Genomic DNA, 22,388 nt, shown 5'->3' on the forward strand with positions numbered 1-22,388 from the left:
CTGATATCAGCCGCTCTTCCTATAACACTCCAGCACTATTATATCCTCCAGAGACATTACATCATATGTGTGACTGATATCAGCCGCTCCTCTTATAACACTCCAGTACTATTATATCCTCCAGAGACATTACATCATGTGTGACTGATATCAGCCGCTCCTCTTATAACACTCCAGGACTATTATATCCTCCAGAGATATTACATCATATGTGTGACTGATATCAGCCGCTCCTCTTATAACACTCCAGTACTATTATATCCTCCAGAGACATTACATCATATGTGTGACTGATATCAGCCGCTCCTCTTATAACACTCCAGTACTATTGTATCCTCCAGAGACATTACATAATATATGTGACTGATATCAGCCGCTCCTCTTATAACACTCCAGCACTATTATATCCTCCAGAGACATTATATATGTGTGACTGATATCAGCCGCTCCTCTTATATCACCCCAGCACTATTATATCCTCCAGAGACATTACATCATATGTGTGACTGATATCAGCCGCTCCTCTTATAACACTCCAGTACTATTATATGCTCCAGAGACATTACATCATATGTGACTGATATCAGCCGCTCCTCTTATAACACTCCAGCACTATTATATCCTCCAGAGACATTGCATCATATGTGACTGATATCAGCCGCTCCTCTTATATCACTCCAGGACTATTATATCCTCCAGAGACATTATATCATATGTGTGACTGATATCAGCTGCTCCTCTTATAACACTCCAGTACTATTATATCCTCAAGAGACATTACATCATATGTGACTGATATCAGCCGTTCCTCTTATAACACTCCAGTACTATTATATCCTCCAGAGACATTACATCATATGTGTGACTGATATCAGCCGCTCCTCTTATAACACTCCAGCACTATTATATCCTCCAGAGACATTGCATCATATGTGACTGATATCAGCCGCTCCTCTTATAAACAGCACTATTATATCCTCCAGAGACATTACATCATATGTGTGACTGATATCAGCCGCACTTCCTATAACACTCCAGCACTATTATATCCTCCAGAGACGTTACATCATATATGTGACTGATATTAGCTGCTCCTCTTATAACACTACAGTATTATTATATCCTCCAGAGACATTATATCATATGTGTGACTGATATCAGCCGCTCCTCTTATAACACTCCAGCACTATTATATCCTCCAGAGACATTGCATCATATGTGACTGATATCAGCCGCTCCTCTTATAAACAGCACTATTATATCCTCCAGAGACATTACATCATATGTGTGACTGATATCAGCCGCTCTTCCTATAACACTCCAGCACTATTATATCCTCCAGAGACATTACATCATATGTGTGACTGATATTAGCTGCTCCTCTTATAACACTACAGTATTATTATATCCTCCAGAGACATTATATCATATGTGTGACTGATATCAGCCGCTCCTCTTATAACACTCCAGTACTATTATATCCCCCAGAGACATTACATCATATATGTGACTGATATCAGCCGCTCCTCTTATAACACTCCAGTACTATTATATCCTCCAGAGACATTACATCATATGTGTGACTGATATCATCCGCTCCTCTTATAACACTCCAGCACTATTATATCCTCCAGAGACATTACATCATATGTGTGACTGATATCAGCCGCTCCTCTTATAACACTACAGTACTATTATATCCTCCTGAGACATTACATCATATGTGACTGATATCAGCCGTTCCTCTTATAACACTCCAGCACTATTATATCCCCCAGAGACATTACATCATATGTGAGACTGATATCAGCCGCTCCTCTTATAACACTCCAGTACTATTATATCCTCCAGAGACATTACATCATATGTGACTGATATCAGCCGCTCCTCTTATAACACTCCAGTACTATTCTATCCTCCAGAGACATTACATCATATGTGTGACTGATATCAGCCGCTCCTCTTATAACACTCCAGCACTATTATATTCTCCAGAGACATTACATCATATGTGTGACTGATATCAGCCGCTCCTCTTATAACACTCCAGCACTATTATATCCTCCAGAGACATTACATCATGTGTGACTGATATCAGCTGCTCCTCTTAGAACACTCCAGCACTATTATATCCTCCAGAGACATTACATCATGTGTGACTGATATCAGCCGCTCCTCTTATATCACTCCAGCACTATTATATCCTCCAGACATTACATCATATGTAACTGATATCAGCCGCTCCTCTTATAACACTCCAGTACTATTATATCCTCCAGAGACATTACATCATATGTGACTGATATCAGCCGCTGCTCTTATAACACTCCAGGACTATTATATCCTCCAGAGACATTACATCATATGTGACTGATATCAGCCGCTCCTCTTATATCACTCCAGCACTATTATATCCTCCAGAGACATTACATCGTATGTGTGACTGATATCAGCCGCTCCTCTTATATCACTCCAGTACTATTATATCCTCCAGAGACATTACATCATATGTGTGACTGATATCAGCCGCTCCTCTTATATCACTCCAGCACTATTATATCCTCCAGAGACATTACATCATATGTGTGAAAGATATCAGCCGCTCCTCTTATAACACTCCAGCACTATTATATCCTCCAGAGACATTACATCATATGTGTGACTGATATCAGCCGCTCCTCTTGTAACACTCCAGCACTATTATATCCTCCAGAGACATTACATCATATGTGACTGATATCAGCCGCTGCTCTTATAACACTCCAGGACTATTATATCCTCCAGAGACATTACATCATATGTGACTGATATCAGCCGCTCCTCTTGTAACACTCCAGCACTATTATATCCTCCAGAGACATTACATCATATGTGACTGATATCAGCCGCTCCTCTTATAACATTCCAGCACTATTATATCCTCCAGAGACATTACATCATATGTGACTGATATCAACCGCTCCTCTTCTAACACTACAGTATTATTATATCCTCAGAGACATATCATATGTGAGACTGATATCAGCCGCTCCTCTTATAACACTCCAGTACTATTATATCCTCCAGAGATATTACATCACATGTGTGACTGATATCAGCCGCTTATCTTATAACACTCCAGCACTAGTATATCCCCCAGAGACATTACATCATATGTGTGACTGATATTAGCCGCTTCTCTTATAACACTCCAGCACTATTATATCCTCCAGAGACATTACATGATATGTGTGACTGATATCAGCCACTCCTCTTAGAAACACTCCAGTACTATTATATCCTCCAGAGACATTACATCATATGTGACTGATATCAGCCGCTCCGCTTATAACACTACAGTATTATTATATCCTCCAGAGACATTACATAATATGTGACTGATATCAGCCACTCCTCTTATAACACTCCAGTACTATTATATCCTCCAGAGACATTACATCATATGTGACTGATATTAGCCGCTCATCTTATAACACTCCAGCACTATTATATCCTCCAGAGACATTACATCATATGTGACTGATATCAGCCGCTCCTCTTATAACACTCCAGCACTATTATATCCTCCAGAGACATTGCATCATATGTGACTGATATCAGCCGCTCCTCTTATAAACAGCACTATTATATCCTCCAGAGACATTACATCATATGTGTGACTGATATCAGCTGCTCCTCTTATAACACTCCAGTACTATTATATCCTAAAGAGACATTACATCATATGTGACTGATATCAGCCGTTCCTCTTATAACACTCCAGTACTATTATATCCTCCAGAGACATTACATCATATGTGTGACTGATATCAGCCGCTCCTCTTATAACACTCCAGCACTATTATATCCTCCAGAGACATTGCATCATATGTGACTGATATCAGCCGCTCCTTATAACACTCCAGTACTATTATATCCTCCAGAGACATTACATCATATGTGACTGATATCAGCCGCTGCTCTTATAACACTCCAGGACTATTATATCCTCCAGAGACATTACATCATATGTGACTGATATCAGCCGCTCCTCTTATATCACTCCAGCACTATTATATCCTCCAGAGACATTACATCATATGTGGGAAAGATATCAGCCGCTCCTCTTATAACACTCCAGCACTATTATATCCTCCAGAGACATTACATCGTATGTGTGACTGATATCAGCCGCTCTTCCTATAACACTCCAGCACTATTATATCCTCCAGAGGCATTACATCATATGTGTGACTGATATCAGCCGCTCCTCTTATAACACTCCAGCACTATTATATCCTCCAGAGACATTACATCATATGTGTGAAAGATATCAGCCTCTCCTCTTATAACACTCCAGCACTATTATATCCTCCAGAGACATTACATCATATGTGTGACTGATATCAGCCGCTCCTCTTATAACACTCCAGTACTATTATATCCTCCAGAGACATTACATCATATGTGTGAAAGATATCAGCCGCTCCTCTTATAACACTCCAGCACTATTATATCCCCCAGAGACATTACAACATATGTGTGACTGATATCAGCCGCTCTTCCTATAACACTCCAGCACTATTATATCCTCCAGAGGCATTACATCATATGTGTGACTGATATCAGCCGCTCCTCTTATAACACTCCAGCACTATTATATCCTCCAGAGACATTACATCATATGTGTGACTGATATCAGCCGCTCCTCTTAGAACACTCCAGCACTATTATATCCTCCAGAGACATTACATCATATGTGACTGATATCAGCCGCTCCTCTTATAACACTCCAGCACTATTATATCCTCCAGAGACATTACATCATATATGTGACTGATATCAGCCGCTCCTCTTATATCACTCCAGCACTATTATATCCTCCAGAGACATTACATCATATGTGACTGATATCAGCCGCTCCTCTTATAACACTCCAGCACTATAAGGGCACGGCCAGACATGGCGGATTTCCTCCGCAGCTGTCCGCATCAATGCCGCACCTAATCCGGGTTGCGGATTACGGCTGCGGATCTGCCCAAAATGTGCAGAAAATTGATGCGGACTAGCTGCTGCGGACTGCGGAAAAAGTGCTTCCCTTCTCTCTATCAGTGCAGGATAGAGAGAAGGGACAGCACTATCCCTAGTGAAAGTAAACGCATTTCATACTTACAGGCCGTTGTCTTGGTGACGCGTCCCTCTTTCGGCATCCAGCCCTACCTCCCTGGATGACGCGGCAGTCCATGTGACCGCTGCAGCCTGTGATTGGCTGCAGCCGTCACTTAGACTGAAACGTCATCCTGGGAGGCCGGACTGGAGACAGAAGCAGGGAGTTCTCGGTAAGTATGAACTTATATTTTTTTGACAGTTTGCTGTATATTGGGATCGGTAGTCACTGTCCCGGGTGCAGAAACAGTTACTGCCGATCGCTTAACTCTTTCAGCACCCTGGACAGTGACTATTTACAGACGTCTCCTAGCAACGCTCCCGTCATTACGGGAGCCCCATTGACTTCCTCAGTCTGGCTGTAGACCTAGAGATACATAGGTCCAGCCAGAATGAAGAAATGTCAAGTTAAAAAAGCAAGACGCATCCGCAGCACACATAACATGTGCATGACAGCTGCGGACTTCATTGCGGAAATTAGAATCTCCATTGAAGTCAATGGAGAAATTCCGCCATGAGTCCGCCACTGCTCCGCAACAGACAGAGCATGCTGCGGACACCAAATTCCGCTCCGCAGCCTATGCTCCGCAGCGGAATTTTACGCATCGTCTAAACGAACACTACTAAATTAAAGTGGAAGTCAATGGAGAAACGGCTCCACTGCGGATTAACGCTGCGGAGTGTCCGCAGCGGAATTTAAGTGAAATTCCGCCACGTGTGAACCCAGCCTTATATCCTCCAGAGACATTACATCATATGTGACTGATATCAGCCGCTCCTCTTCTAAGACTACAGTATTATTATATCCTCCAGAGACATTACATCATATGTGACTGATATCAGCCGCTCCTCTTATAACACTCCAGCACTATTATATCCTCCAGAGACATTACATCATATGTGTGACTGATATCAGCAGCTCCTCTTATATCACTCCAGTACTATTATATCCTCCAGAGACATTACATCATATGTGTGACTGATATCAGCAGCTCCTCTTATATCACTCCAGTACTATTATATCCTCCAGAGACATTACATCATATGTGTGACTGATATCAGCCGCTCCTCTTATATCACTCCAGTACTATTATATCCTCCAGAGACATTACATCATATGTGTGACTGATATCAGCCGCTCCTCTTATATCACTCCAGTACTATTATATCCTCCAGAGACATTACATCATATGTGACTGATATCAGCCGCTCCTCTTATAACACTCCAGCACTATTATATCCTCCAGAGACATTACATCATATGTGTGACTGATATCAGCCGCTCCTCTTATAACACTCCAGCACTATTATATCCTCCAGAGACATTACATCATATGTGACTGATATCAGCCGCTCCTCTTATATCACTCCAGTACTATTATATCCTCCAGAGACATTACATCATATGTGTGACTGATATCAGCCGCTCCTCTTATAACACTCCAGCACTATTATATCCTCCAGAGACATTGCATCATATGTGACTGATATCAGCCGCTCCTCTTATAACACTCCAGCACTATTATATCCTCCAGAGACATTACATCATATGTGTGACTGATATCAGCAGCTCCTCTTATATCACTCCAGTACTATTATATCCTCCAGAGACATTACATCATATGTGTGACTGATATCAGCCGCTCCTCTTATAACACTCCAGTACTATTATATCCTCCAGAGACATTACCTCATATATGTGACTGATATCAGCCGCTCCTGTTATAACACTCCAGCACTATTATGTCCTCCAGAGACATTACATCATATGTGTGACTGATATCAGCCGCTCCTCTTATATCACTCCAGCACTATTATGTCCTCCAGAGACATTACATCATATGTGTGACTGATATCAGCCGCTCCTCTTATATAACGCTCCAGCACTATTAAAGGCTACAGATTTCAGACTTAGTGGCTGCTTATAGTGATTATAATCTGATGGTGCATTTGAGGATTTTTTTGCGTCATCTTGGTCCCGTACACTGGTAGCAGATCCTGGGTGTTAACCACTGTTTGCTTGGGACGATCTGCTTTCATCACTAACTATGCCGGTTAAGGGCTAATGGTACCTTGTAAAACATGCCACCTGCACTTCCAGGCCCCAGTGGCCAAGATTGAGCATAGCTGCACTGTAAAGCATAGAGGTAGGATAGTCTTCTAAGCATCTGATGAAAAAGGTGGAGTTCAGACTATCTCAGACTCTAATAGACAATGTAACCAAGCTGGAGTCACTGCTGATCGCTCAGCACAAATGGTGCAAAGTTAAACCTACATGCAAGTGCATATAATAGACACATACTACAATTCTCCGCCCACACACCATGAACATTCTACAAGTCTCCGCCCACACATCATAAACACATTCTACAAGTCTCTGCCCACACTTCATAAACACATTCTACAAGTCTCCGCCCACACTTCATAAACACATTCTACAAGTCTCCGCCCACACACCATAAACACATTCTACAAGTCTCCGCCCACACTTCATAAACACATTCAACAAGTCTCCGCCCACACACCATAAACACATTCTACAAGTCTCCGCCCACACACGATAAGCACATTCTACAAGCCTCCGCCCACACACCATAAACACATTCTACAAGTCTCCGCCCACACTTCATAAAAACATTCTACAAGTCTCCGTCCACTCACCATAAACACATTCTACAAGTCTCCGCCCACACACCATAAACACATTCTACAAGTCTCCGCCCACACAACATAAACACATTCTACAAGTCTCCGCCCACACTTCATAAACACATTCAACAAGTCTCCGCCCACACTTCATAAACACTTCTACAAGTCTCCGCCCACACATCATAAACACATTCTACAAGTCTCCGCCCACACACCATAGACCCTTCTACAAGTCTCCGCCCACACTTCATAAACACATTCAACAAGTCTCCGCCCACACACCATAAACACTTCTACAAGTCTCCGCCCGCACACCATAGACCCTTCTACAAGTCTCCGCCCGCACACCATAAACCCTTCTACAAGTCTCCGCCCACACACCATAAACCCTTCTACAAGTCTCCGCCCACACACCATAAACACATTCTACAAGTCTCCGCCCACACACCATAAACCCTTCTACAAGTCTCCGCCCACACACCATAAACCCTTCTACAAGTCTCCACCCACACTTCATAAACACATTCAACAAGTTTCCGCCCACACTTCATAAACACATTCAACAAGTCTCCGCCCACACTTCATAAACACATTCAACAAGTCTCCGCCCACACTTCATAAACACATTCAACAAGTCTCCGCCCACACTTCATAAACACTTCTACAAGTCTCCGCCCACACATCATAAACACATTCTACAAGTCTCCGCCCACACTTCATAAACACATTCAACAAGTCTCCGCCCACACTTCATAAACACATTCAACAAGTCTCCGCCCACACTTCATAAACACTTCTACAAGTCTCCGCCCACACATCATAAACACATTCTACAAGTCTCCGTACACACACCATAAACACATCAACAAGTCTCCGCCCACACTTCATAAACACATTCAACAAGTCTCCGCCCACACTTCATAAACACTTCTACAAGTCTCCGCCCACACACCATAAAAACTTCTACAAGTCTCCGCCCACACACCATAGACCCTTCTACAAGTCTCCGCCCACACACCATAAACCCTTCTACAAGTCTCCGCCCACACACCATAAACACTTCTACAAGTCTCCGCCCACACACCATAAACACTTCTACAAGTCTCCGCCCACACACCATAAACCCTTCTACAAGTCTCCGCCCACACACCATAAACCCTTCTACAAGTCTCCGCCCACACACCATAAACACTTCTACAAGTCTCCGCCCGCACACCATAAACACATTCTATGCATTTTGCTGCCAGTCCCTGCCACCTGACACTTGTCAGCGGATTCTCATGCTCGGCCCATACTCTGCTATACGTTCTGATATAGTCACGGTTTCATTGTATAATGTGAAGGTTCATATCTGGCAGTGTAAGTGTTAATTGTACAATTCATGAGGCCAGATTGACTCCTGTGACGACAGGCAGCACAGTCATAGTCACAGACACATCACCACCTGCTGTATGTTACAGTGTAACAGTCATTTATCATAGTGTTTATACAATCAGTCATCATTACGTGGAACATCACACATACACAGGGTTCTCGCTGCCGGGATATCTAGGAATATAGCGGGGGTCATTCTATACCGTGCGGAGTCCTGCTCCTCCCCCTGCAATTCTGCCCTCTTCACTCACACTGCCACCTTGAGGCAGCGAGGGTTATAACACATCAGTTTATTTACAGACTAAGACCTAATTCACACCAGCGTGTCCAATTTATGTCCACAAAAAAACGGGCCGTGTTTCATGTATATGACTGTTGCGTCAAGGCGGTTTCCGTGTGTCTTCCGTTTTTCTTGTCCGTGTTTTTCCTCTTCCGGCACTTCCTGGTTTTGCTTTTTATTTATTTTTTATTTAGCAACTGATGCGTGAAGAGCGGCGAGCACAGATGTCGTCCCTGTGCGGTCTGTTTCTCTCACGCACCCAGAGACTTCAGTGGGCGAGTCTGATCCGCAAAAACTGACCCCCAACAGGGGCTCGTCCACACGCAGCGGAATACAGTAGCAGCAAAGTGATGAGATCTAAGAAATCTCATCCGCACGCCACGTAAAATTCAGGGCAGAAATTCCCCTGCAGCGCGTATTTTTCGTATCGCAGCATGTCAATTCCTGCTGCGGAAAGTGGACGCAAATTGCTGCGTTTTTCAGAGGAGACGTCGCCATCCCCAACATTGAGAAAAACGCTGCAAAATATTCTATCTATCTATCTCATATCTATCTATCTATCTATCTATCTATCTCTCTCATATCTATCTATCTATCTATCTATCTATCTATCTATCTATCTATCTATCTATCTCATATCTATCTATCTATCTATCTATCTATCTATCTATCTATCTATCTATCTATCTATCTATCTATCTATCTATCTATCATCTATCTATCATCTATCTATCTATCTATCTCATATCTATCTATCTATCTATCTATCTCTCTCATATCTATCTATCTATCTATCTATCTATCTATCTATCTATCTCATATCTATCTATCTATCTATCTCATATCTATCTATCTATCTATCTCTCTCATATCTATCTATCTATCTATCTATCTATCTATCTATCTATCTATCTATCTATCTATCTATCTATCTATCTATCTATCTATCTATCTCATATCTATCTATCTATCTATCTATCTATCTATCTATCTATCTATCTATCTATCTATCTATCTATCTATCTATCTATCTATCATCTATCTATCATCTATCTATCTATCTATCTCATATCTATCTATCTATCTATCTATCTCTCTCATATCTATCTATCTATCTATCTATCTATCTATCTATCTATCTCATATCTATCTATCTATCTATCTCATATCTATCTATCTATCTATCTCTCTCATATCTATCTATCTATCTATCTATCTATCTATCTATCTATCTATCTATCTATCTATCTATCTATCTATCTATCTATCCATCTATCTCATATCTATCTATCCATCTATCATCTATCTCTATCTATCTATCTATCTATCTATCTATCTATCTATCTATCTATCTATCTATCTATCTATCTATCTATCTATCTATCTATCTCATATCTATCTATCTATCTCATATCTATCTATCTATCTATCTATCTATCTATCTATCTATCTATCTATCTATCTATCTATCTATCTATCTATCTATCTATCTATCTATCTATCTATCTATCTATCTATCTATCTCTCTCGTTAAGAACTATCGTTCTGTTAAGCTGCCATACACATCGGAATACGTCCGATCAAAACTACGACCGACCATTGTGTCAGACTAATAGAACCGGGCGAGAGTTTAAATAAGAAAAAAAATTTGTGCAAAATCCGACCAGAGCGATGGTCTGTTGCAGGCAATTACGCACAATCGTCCGCGTGTAATTGTCAGAGGAAATGGTCAAAATTGTCCAATTAGGCGACTTTTATCTTAGAATTTACTTTAATTCCTCGCAGAACAAAAATCGCTGCGATCAGGCGGCTTCTGCCCCTTTAACCACCAGCAGCTAAGAAGTTAATGGTCGGAGGGGGCGGTAATTGTCGCCCCCCCTCGTCCAGTCCTGCAGGTGTCGGATCTTTAACCCGTTATCTCCCGCTACTATCCGGACTTGACCTCCTCATGACCCCGGACAGGGGGGGGGGTCTCGGTCAGGTTGGGGTTAATGAGTGGCGGCAGGTAGTAACCCGTGCAGTGCCGGAGCAGCAGGGGAGCCGCGTACCTCCCCCTCCTGTCGTCAGGTCGCGGGGGGAGGAGTTTGGATCAGTTTGTTGAGTAGATGGATGATCGCGGCATCGCCTCCCCCCCGCCGCCTGTGCCGCCGCCTCCTCCTCCCTGCCCAGCTCACTCCGGGCTGGCATCAGACGAGAGCAGCAGTGCCCGAGCACCCCCAGCAGCGCTCATACCCCGGGAGCGGGGCCCCCTCCCCTCGCTAGCGCTCTCCTGTGTCACCCCCTGCAGTAGACCCTGGATGATTACAGCGGAGGAGACCCCCGGCCGCCGACACTTCTGCCGCCGCCGCTTCATTCCTTCTTCCTCTTTATTTCTCATGTTTTTGTTGTGACCTGGATTAAGAAGAAGAAGTGAGAAGCCCAGGAGGAGGGAGAGATGCCCAGGAGGAAGCAGCAGGCACCAAAACGGGCAGCAGGTAAGAGCGGAGAGATGTGTCCCCCGGTCCTGTCACCCCCTCCTCTCCGGGAACTTTCTCACAAGACTTTGCAACTTTATAACTTTGTACAGGGGGGGCTGCTGTCACCTGGGCACTGCCTGGATGGGCTGCTGTCACCTGGGCACTGCCTGGATGAACTGCTGTCACCTGTGCACTGCCTGGATGTGCTGCTGTCACCTGGGCACTGCCTGGATGAACTGCTGTCACCTGGGCACTGCCTGGATGGGCTGCTGTCACCTGGGCACTGCCTGGATGGGCTGCTGTCACCCGGGCACTGCCTGGATGGGCTGCTGTCACCCGGGCACTGCCTGGATGGGCTGCTGTCACCCGGGCACTGCCTGGATGAGCTGCTGTCACCCGGGCACTGCCTGGATGGGCTGCTGTCACCCGGGCACTGCCTGGATGGGCTGCTGTCACCCGGGCACTGCCTGGATGGGCTGCTGTCACCCGGGCACTGCCTGGATGTGGCTGCTGTCACCCGGGCACTGCCTGGATGTGGCTGCTGTCACCCGGGCACTGCCTGGATGTGGCTGCTGTCACCCGGGCACTGCCTGGATGTGGCTGCTGTCACCCGGGCACTGCCTGGATGTGGCTGCTGTCACCCGGGCACTGCCTGGATGTGGCTGCTGTCACCCGGGCACTGTCTGGATGTCACTGCTTTATTGCCATTACTTCCAGGTTTCCTACATGACAGATGTAGCAGAGCCGGCACGGTTCCCCTCTGCACTGTTCTTACATTTGTGCTCTCGTCCTGGGTATAAGTTGTGTGTTGTGCCCGCCGCACCCTCTGGTAGGATCGGGCTTTTCCAGATGATTGCCGTCTTGGATGTGACACGTGATTGATCGCCTGTCATGTGGTCGCTTTGATGTCTTTATTCTTGATGTCGATCAATAAATAATTTTCCATGGTTACGGTAGAGGCGGTGACGCGGGCGCTGCCCCTGGATCCCGTCACACGCACGGTTGTGTTGTTGCTGCTTCGTGTCGGGGTCTTTTGTGTCCAGTGAATTTCATGTAAGAGTTTGGAAACCGATGAATCTTAACATTTCCTTGGTGCCACTTTTGGGGATTTTTTTTGTTTTCACTGCCGGGGACTGTCCCGTCCTCGTGAGGCTCCGGCCTGGTCGTATATGGGAACGCCATGATCTACTCCGGTTACGGCTGCCATGATGGTTTGCGTTGGACCCGGCATCTCACACAGATTTGTTAACTACTGAAATTTCCGGGGTCAAATCTCGAGCTGAGGGGGGGGGGGGGTTAAACTACAGCTCCATTACTAATCGGATGTGCTGAATACTAAGGGGTTAATTAAAGCAGGGACGAGATTCTGTGACTCCGCTACAATAACGTATATTCAACGCAGCGACATTATAAATAATCTAGAAAAACATCAACAAGCCCGAAAACCCACCCCTCCCCTACCCTGCGGCCACCAGAGCTCGGGGGTCTTGTTGGAAGTTTTTGGCTAGTAAAACTTTGCCTGCGCCGATTGTAGTGGCCACAACCTGAGAATCGTTCTAGTCCCTTTGGTTTAAAATCTGGTTGGGTCTTAATTATCGGGAGTCGCGTCACCCTCATTAATCGCACAACAAAAGCTGCGTTATCCGGTGCTCGTTCTGTCGGAGGATGGGCAGACGTGGGTGCAGGACCGGCCGGGCTCTCGCTCATCTCAGGACGTTGCTCAGTAACAACTGGATTTTTTGTTTTTCCTTTATCTCGGCCGATTTGCCCGCCTGGTTTGTGCCCATGTCGGTGCCCTCTTGATATTTCCATACAAAGCTGTACAGCAACAAGAGGGCGGACGGGCACCGCAGATCCTGACCCTCCGCTAGTATTTGTTGGCATTTTTATGGGTAGATCTGATTCAGCTATTTACTATAGGTTTGTGTGTGGGGTGGGGGAATATTTGGATGGGGGAGGGCAAAAAAAACCAAAGGTTAATTGGGCATTCGCGTCGTTAACTTGGTTACACATGAAATTCCCGGGGCGGCCGCGTAGAGGAGACGAGTTTGTCATTTGATTAATGAGTAATGGAAAGGTTTCCAGTAAGAAGTGAGGAGGCGACGCCGCCACGTCCTGAGGGTCAGCGCCGGAACGTCCGTATATTGTCTGCACTGAGGTGACCGCGCCGCTGTATTTAGTCTTAATGGCGGCCGGTGCCTCCTCCGCTCGCTGTCCGTTTATTTTGTGTCCTTTTTGCCGCACAGATATGTCACGTTTAATAGGTTAATATGGAACGTTCCCTCGTAGCCGCCGCCGCCTCTCCTGAGCTCTGTTTGCGGTGACGTAAGGACCAACTAAAGCCGATAATTTCAGGATTACACAAACGCATGCAAATATATTCACGCGGGGGGCGAGTTTTATTCCTCTGAAGTAAAAAGATGCAAACACCGCACCGCTAAAATCACCGCGCGCACGCTGTGAATATTTCATGAGCCATTTCTAAGGAAGAGGGGGGGGGGGGTAGAGAGGGGACAACTTTCTGTCCGGGGGAGAATTCTGTATTAACCCCTTCCCTGCCGAGGGTCTGTCGTCCGGGGGTGCGGCGTCTGCCCGGGGAGGTCATGGAGGCCTCGCCGTTACCTGCATTGTGGTCTGCGTGTGTGCGGTTTAATTACCCGCAGTCGTTAATGGGCAGCGTGCTGCAGGCTCTGGTGCCATTGTATTTGTGGGTAACTATGCCCCCCCCCCCCCCGTAATTTCCTGAAGGGATTTGTCAGAGCTGCGGAGCCGTTTCCGTGTGTTTGTTTACTACACGGTGGATTCCGAGTGTCGCAAGTTCAGTTTAATGTTTCTCTGATTTGTGATCGACCTCGTCTTATAGAAGACCCCACAATCCGCGCCACGTTGACCGATAAATCACAGTTACGCCATTATAATTTTCTGATGGTCGTTGCCTGGTTACGGTTGGCGGTTTTATACGGTGATGTCGCGTTGGTTCTGCGCTCTTGTGGGTGGTCAGCGATGTATAGAACGTTGGACGGTATTTGGAGGCAGAACTGCGAACTGTAACCTGTCCGTAGGCGCTTACCGTCATGGCCGCACGTGATTGGCGTGAAGCGTTTATAGACGGACGCTCGGTGGCTTCATTATAAAGTCACTAAAATGTAACCGGTGATTTTTTTACAGTAACGATTATAATTTAGCCAGTTTGAGTTACGGAACGTTCGCCGTGCGCCGGAGGAGGTTACGTAATTATATCACGTCTTCCCCGAGGGCAGAAATCTCCTGGGGTTGTGTACAGACACGTCCAGGGTAATTATATATGTGGGGCAAGAGCCGAGCCGCCCCTGGGAAGATGGAGGCCACGCGGGACCACAGGCCTGGACCACGGATTATCTGTCGAATTTTATTTTATTTTTTTATTTTTTATTTTTTTATTTTTTATTTTTTTTTTTTACTCTTTTTCGACGTTGATTTTTGTATATTTTTTTTTTTGTTAAAGATCTTTCATATTTTTTTTATTTTCACATGATCGTCTTAAAATGGGCCAAGTGTCCCGTCCGTGCCCTGATTGATACTCGTGACGCCGGCGTTTCCCTTCACGACCAGCGCTGCGTCCCGATCCTCAGATTGAATCGTGATTATAAAATAATATTGCAACAAAAATGGAAAATTATCTTCTAAAAATGGGTCAGAAAACGTCTCGTAGTCGCAGCTGTCGGATCTAATCTTAGAGGAGGTTCGTGTGGTCTCGGGAAGACCCCCCTCTTATACCTCGCAGACGCTCGTGTCTCAGGATCAGGGGGAGGTCAGGGCTGGAGACCTCCGATCATTACTTGGGGGGGGGGGGTTGATGCTCTTTACTTTACGACCCCCCCCCCCCCCAATCTTACATTGAGTGGGGGGCACTGAGGGGCTGTATCTGCACATGATGCTAATCACAAGTCTAGTGGCTGAATCTCGTCTGATTGAAGGAGACGGCTCAGGAGATTTGTTTTAAGTCGTCTATTGATTCTCCATCTTTGGTATCGGGGGGCCGAGTATTAACCCTCTTAGTCAGATTATGAATTGTACGGCCGGACACTTTAGAGAAGCCGGGAGGCCACTTACCCCGGATTAGTAAATGATAGATGTCTAACCGTCCTCCCGAGACGCAGCTACGCCGGAGCGATCTTAATACAGTCGTCCGCTCCTTCTAGGGGGGGTGAGCCTAACATATGCCACATTCCCGTACACTGGCAGGTAATGGGTTAATGTAGAGACAAGCCAGTCCGGTGTATTTATTGCATTCCCGGTGTCATTATACCGCCAACGCCACGCCGTGAGGGTCCATGAGGTTCTGTAAGCGTCATTATATAAAATATATACATAGAGAGAGGTGTAGATAGCAAGAAATAAATATATATATTATACTCCCGTACAGTTAGTTATTCTCCATTATATATGGATATAGAGAGAGAGAGAGCGAGGCGTGTATATACATCCAGTTATACTCACGCGTTTTATATATATATATATCATACACAAAAATAGACACACGTACATATATAAGTGTGTGTGTGTGTGTATATATATATATGTGTATGTGTATATGTATATCTATCTCCAGTTACACAAATTATATATATATAAATTATACACATACATATATGACTATGGAGAGATGTCTACGTATGTATATGTGTGTGTGTGTGTGTATATATATATATATATATATGTGCAGATTTACAGTATACACAAACATGTGAATGTTGAGAGATGTGTTCATAAATAACGTTCTACTCAGATATGTGTGTATATAATATATTTTATATACACACACACACACACACACTATACACAATCTACACACACTATACACAATATACACACACACACACACTATACACAATATACACACACACACAATATACACATGCATCCACACACTAGTCATACTTCCAGATTATTTATTTTTATATATTATTTTTCTTTCCTTTTTGGGGTATTATAAAAACAATCTGAAAATATGAAGAAAATATTATTATTTTATTTGTATCTTTTCGTTACTGAATAAAAACACAGAACTGATACATTGTTGCTGAATCTCCACCTATAATAAATATATTGACACTTCTGGTAGAACAGTAATAAATAGAACGTCCCCTCAGGCCCCCAATTATTGGACGGGGATGGGGGGGCACCTCTTGTGGAGGAACGAACGATTCATATAAGAGGTGTGCCCCCCTAACACATGCCCCCCATACAGCGTTCAGTGTGGCAGATCTGTGCCCCTGTAGTACGGGATGGTTTCCTGCTCTGGACGGCTGCCCGGCTTCACACTGGCATCACACAGGAACCAACCCTTAAATAAAGGATGTGAGAAGATACAAAAATAACTTCATCTGTCGCTGCTAATGGCTTCTCCTCGCCGACTTCACCCCTCGCTATTAATTTATGCTGCGTTTGTTTGCCGGTAACCTTGGTGTTTAGAATCAGTTTTTTAAATTTTCCACATGAGCGAATTGATGGGCGCAGAAATTCTCTGTTTAGACGAGCGAAGATTAATAACCAAAATATTGTATCAGAAAGTAACAATTTACAGAGGAGGGGGAGGGGGCGACACGTTTTATAATCGGCACCGGGAATCACAGGGCCGAGACGAGGGAGGATAGAGCCGCAGCGCGAGATGTCACCTACAGAACCGGATGTACCGTCACGTCATAGCTGCAGAACATGCACGCTGACCGGGCACCAACATGTCACCCCCCGTCCGTCCGTCCGCTCACCCCCCAGGATTATTAGCTTTATTTTATTTTAGGCGTTTAAAATACAAAACAAATTAATTAAAATTATATATATATTTTTTTTATTCTTATTGTAATTGTTTTTTTTGTGTTTTTTTTTTGTAACCTTTATTTGTATATCTTTTTTTTTAAAATTTCTTTTATTTGTATCCCTTATTTACTGCAATGGAAACTAATTTAATACAAATTGTCTGTAAAAAGGTTTTACATAAAGTACGGATGACACGATTTTCTATAGATTTTGGATTTACTTTTGACCTGCACTATTAGTCCTGGCTCCATCATGTGTGCGCCCCGATTATATCATGTGTGCGCCCCGATTATATCATGTGTGCGCCCCGATTATATCATTACTTCCGTGATCATGTAAACGCTGCACAACAAAAATCATCCGATTAAAACTAAAGTCCTGTAAAGATCAGACCTCAACAGTACAAATCACCCCAAAAAGAAGCCGGGAAAGGGGGGGGGGGCTTAGCAGTTCTGAATACCAGGGACCGTGGATCAAACCATGAATTTTACTCGGACGCCGTTCTTGAAAAATTTCATGCGTGTTTTATATTTTTGGAGAATTATTATTATTTTTTCTTTGGGGAAGAAATGGTCTAATTTAGACACAACTATTTCAGCTCTCAGTCGTGTGACAGACGTATAAAAATATCTGCTGGTGTATGAGAAGTGTGGATAAAATAACAACCATTGGCTGCGGGGTTTAAAAAAAATATTTCCGACTAGTTTTTTTTCTTTACTGATAAAACGGTTTCTGCTTTGCTGGACCAAAGTTTACAATGAATCAAATTGCTTTTATTGAATCATTAAAGGTGTGTGTGTCCCTACAACTGGTGCATTCCCCAGCACCTAGTCAGTCCCCAGCACCTAGTCAGTCCCCAGCACCTAGTCAGTCCCCAGCACCTAGTCAGTCCCCAGCACCTAGTCAGTCCCCAGCACCTAGTCAGTCCCCAGCACCTAGTCAGTCCCCAGCACCTAGTCAGTCCCCAGCACCTAGTCAGTCCCCAGCACCTAGTCAGTCCCCAGCACCTAGTCAGTCCCCAGCACCTAGTCAGTCCCCACCGCCGCAGTCCCCAGCACCTAGGCAATCTCCACCACCGCATTCCCAGCACCTAGGCAGTCTCCACCACCGCAGTCCCCCACCGCTGCAGTCCCCAGCACCTAGGCAGTCTCTGCCGCCGCAGTCCCCAGCACCTAGGCAGTCTCTGCCGCCGCAGTCCCCAGCACCTAGGCAGTCTCTGCCGCCGCAGTCCCCAGCACCTAGGCAGTCTCTGCCGCCGCAGTCCCCAGCACCTAGGCAGTCTCTGCCGCCGCAGTCCCCAGCACCTAGGCAGTCTCTGCCGCCGCAGTCCCCAGCACCTAGGCAGTCTCTGCCGCCGCAATCCCCAGCACCTAGGCAGTCTCTGCCGCCGCAGTCCCCAGCACCTAGGCAGTCTCTGCCGCCGCAGTCCCCAGCACCTAGGCAGTCTCCGCCGCCGCAGTCCCCAGCACCTAGGCAGTCTCCGCCGCCGCAGTCCCCAGCACCTAGGCAGTCTCCGCCGCCGCAGTCCCCAGCACCTAGGCACTCTCCGCCGCCACATTCCCTAGCACCTAGGCAGTCTCCACCACCGCATTCCCCAGCACCTAGGCATTCTGTACCTAGGCAGTCTCCACCGCCGCATTCCCCAGCACCTAGGCATTCTCCACCGCCGCATTCCCCAGCATCTAGGCAGTCTCCACCGCCGCATTCCCCAGCACCTAGGCAGTTTCCACCGCCGCAGTCCCCATCACCTAGGCATTCTCCACCGCCGCATTCCCCAGCACCTAGGCAGTCTGCACCACCGCAGTCCCCAGCACCTAGGCATTCTCCACCACCGCATTCCCCAGCACCTAGGCATTCTGTACCTAGGCAGTCCCCAGCACCTAGGCAGTCCCCAGCACCTAGGCAGTCTGCACCTAGGCAGTCTCCATCACCGCAGTCCCCAGGTCCTAGGCAGATCGTGACGTGTAAAGGGCGATCTGGAAGACTGATCCATTATGACAACAAGATGGGAATTTATCCCTAAAGATTGGTTCAATCCTAGCAAGATATGTCAGTACAATCCACCAACTCGGACCAACCATCCAGATACCGATCTGAAGCCTGCGCGTGTATACCCAGCCATTATATAACGCAGAATTATTCAACTTTCTAATACCTTTTTTGTTACAACTTAACCCGTTTTAAAAACTCTGCTTGCTGCTAGCGAATTAAAGTATTGTTTTAATCCTGGGGCTAAAAATAGGAACTTTTCCGTTAAAATCATTGTCATTTGAAAACCTCGCTGATTTGTGGTAATCCCGCATATCGACCGGACAGGGGCCGCAATGTGTGTCCGCACCCGACCATTGCTCATAATCCCGATAATCTCGTTGTGTTAACAAATCTTTACAATCTCAACCTTGTGTCCTCCGAGCAACAAACTGACCTGATGTCTGTAATCCGAGAGCAAAGAAACCCAATGATAGCGGTAGAGCTCTGTCCTGATCTCACAGCTGCAGGAAACACGAAATCTGGACCTAAACACCCCAAATCCATAATTGTTATAGAGCAAATGGGATAAGTGGCTGCCACGCACCTATGGCACTGCTTATCTAGGGGGATCTGTAGGACTGAACCCGTTTAATTCTTGTGTTTACTGTGAAAGGAGACGTCAGAAGAATTGTCTTAGAGGCCCCACATACATTAGATGGAAATCCAGCAGGGTCTGCAAACAGGTCTAATACCGGCAAAGGCACATGGCTATCACGGAGGCCCCCCGAAATAACTATAAGGAATAGGGGCGAGGTGTAAGGGTCCGAACCATAGAAGCTTACAATCTATAAGAGGAGATACAAGAGGTGAGGTATGAGTGAATAATTGTAGCCTAATACATTTGAGTAGTAATGGGGCATGGTTGGTGTTTTTTTTGGGGGGGGGGTGACCTTACTTCGGTTTTGGAAGAGTTGAGTTTGAGGAAGAGAATTCCAGCGATGGGAAACAGGGGCAGAGAGGGGGGTCCTGGGCAGAGAGGGGGGTCCTGGGCAGAGAGGGGGGTCCTGGGCAGAGAGGAGGTTCCTGGGCAGAGAGGAGGTTCCTGGGCAGAGCAGAGGTTACGTATGGGCTGATAACTAGTAATAGTTGTGGGTAATGTATGAGGTTGCCCAAGGACTAAGGATCTTGTGTGAGGTTCTTGTCATTAGAAGTTGACGGCGTTGATCAGGGACATTAGATATTTCCTCTGCAGAACTTCACTGGTGACCTTACAGAGTTGAATCCTGTTATCAGAGTGTTTGCAGTTGGGGCGCTCTTCATTGTAACTTGTCCCGATCAGTCAGTCATCATCATCAAGCTCTTGACTAATCAGTGCTGAAATGTGAGGGATCACTCTGAGACCATGTCGATCCTTCAGTTTATACAGGAGCTTAGATTAAATGTTACGTGGACTACACCTCCCATTTATCAAACACTGAAGCTCCAAACCATGTCTGTAAATAGCGCCAGGGATCTGACTTAAGTCCGCTGGCGTTGGGCATGCATGTCCCGTCAGTATAATAAGATGGCAACTAAACCCGATAAGGAAAAATTAATTAATATAAATTTTTGCAATTGTATATGGCGAATGGCATCGGATTCCAGAAGATTCTTGTTGGTAACTTCAGTTTCCAAGTCGCCAAGTGTCTTCAGATAATGGGGTTGTCCAGGATTTAGGCTTTTTGTTCGTAGAAACCATGCCACTCTTGTCCATGGGCTGTGCCTGGTATTGCAGTTTAGCCTTATTGCCTTTATTGTCTGGGGAAAAAAAAAGACCCTTAATGCTAATCCCGGGCACCGTGTTGGCATTGGTCGGAGGTTTTCATCATCATCTATGTCCAGAAAGCCACCACTCTGAAAGTACCATTGATTTCACTACCACAGTATCATTGTATAGTGATAACTGGGATGTTGTTGTTTCCTTTCATGGTCAGGACTTGTGTGTCTTCATGATTTGTTGTGGAGTTTTCCTGCTCATAAATGGTCTGTGACCCTGTGACTCAGTTATAGCTTCATAGCTACTCAAAATGGCTGCTGTTTCTTAGCTAGATCATCTGACAAAGACCTCAAAGACCTCTGAGATCATGGGAGCTCCTCAGCCAAGCCAAGGTTAGATTTTTGAGCAGAGATCTGCTTTACATATCCAGGATGTGGTCAGCATTGTGGCTCTGCTGTGTTTAGAAGTTCACTCTCTGGTTATTCTTAATATATAAAATTATGTTGATCGCTTATTACATGAGTCAGCCGTCTATAAGAAGAGATCTGTTGCAACAATTCTGCCCCAAGATTGGAGTAGTCCGGTCACACTTGTCAATCTCCCTAAGTGTCACGAATTGTATCAAGGTGGAGACGTAAAATGGAGATAGACACTAAACCTGAATATCAAAACTGCAGACAAGTGATAAGTTTAATCAAGTCACAATTAGACAACACTGCTGGTTACCCTTCGTCCTGAGTCCTGCCCCCTGGGAGACTGAAGCTGTGTAGCTGGCCCCGGTGTGGTGCCCATCGCGGTACCATGATGAAATAATTGTACGTCTGATCATCACATGAGACACCTCTCGGTTCCTTACACAAACATACACTTATCATCAATTAAAGGATTTCACAACCAATAGCTCGTAAAACGCATCATGCTGCATTAGGGCACGGTGCCGCTCAGCCCTGTATCCACT

The 22,388-nt window shown here is 45.3% G+C and overlaps 1 protein-coding gene across 2 annotated transcripts in view; it reads left to right on the top strand.

Moving 5' to 3' along the window:
- Positions 1 to 22,388, top strand: part of TSHZ2 (teashirt zinc finger homeobox 2) — an 863,437-nt gene that overhangs the window by 732,401 nt on the left and 108,648 nt on the right. The window contains exon 1 of one of the 2 annotated variants that reach the window (XM_075845414.1): positions 11,560 to 11,922. The exons of the other annotated variant lie outside the window; for it this stretch is intronic. Coding sequence (XP_075701529.1) covers positions 11,883 to 11,922 — 40 coding nt within the window. The 5' untranslated portion in view covers positions 11,560 to 11,882. Of the gene's footprint in view, positions 1 to 11,559; positions 11,923 to 22,388 lie in introns of those variants that run through there. 2 annotated transcript variants of the gene reach the window in all.

Source organism: Rhinoderma darwinii, chromosome 13 (assembly GCF_050947455.1).
Source record: "Rhinoderma darwinii isolate aRhiDar2 chromosome 13, aRhiDar2.hap1, whole genome shotgun sequence".
NCBI lineage: Eukaryota > Metazoa > Chordata > Amphibia > Anura > Rhinodermatidae > Rhinoderma > Rhinoderma darwinii.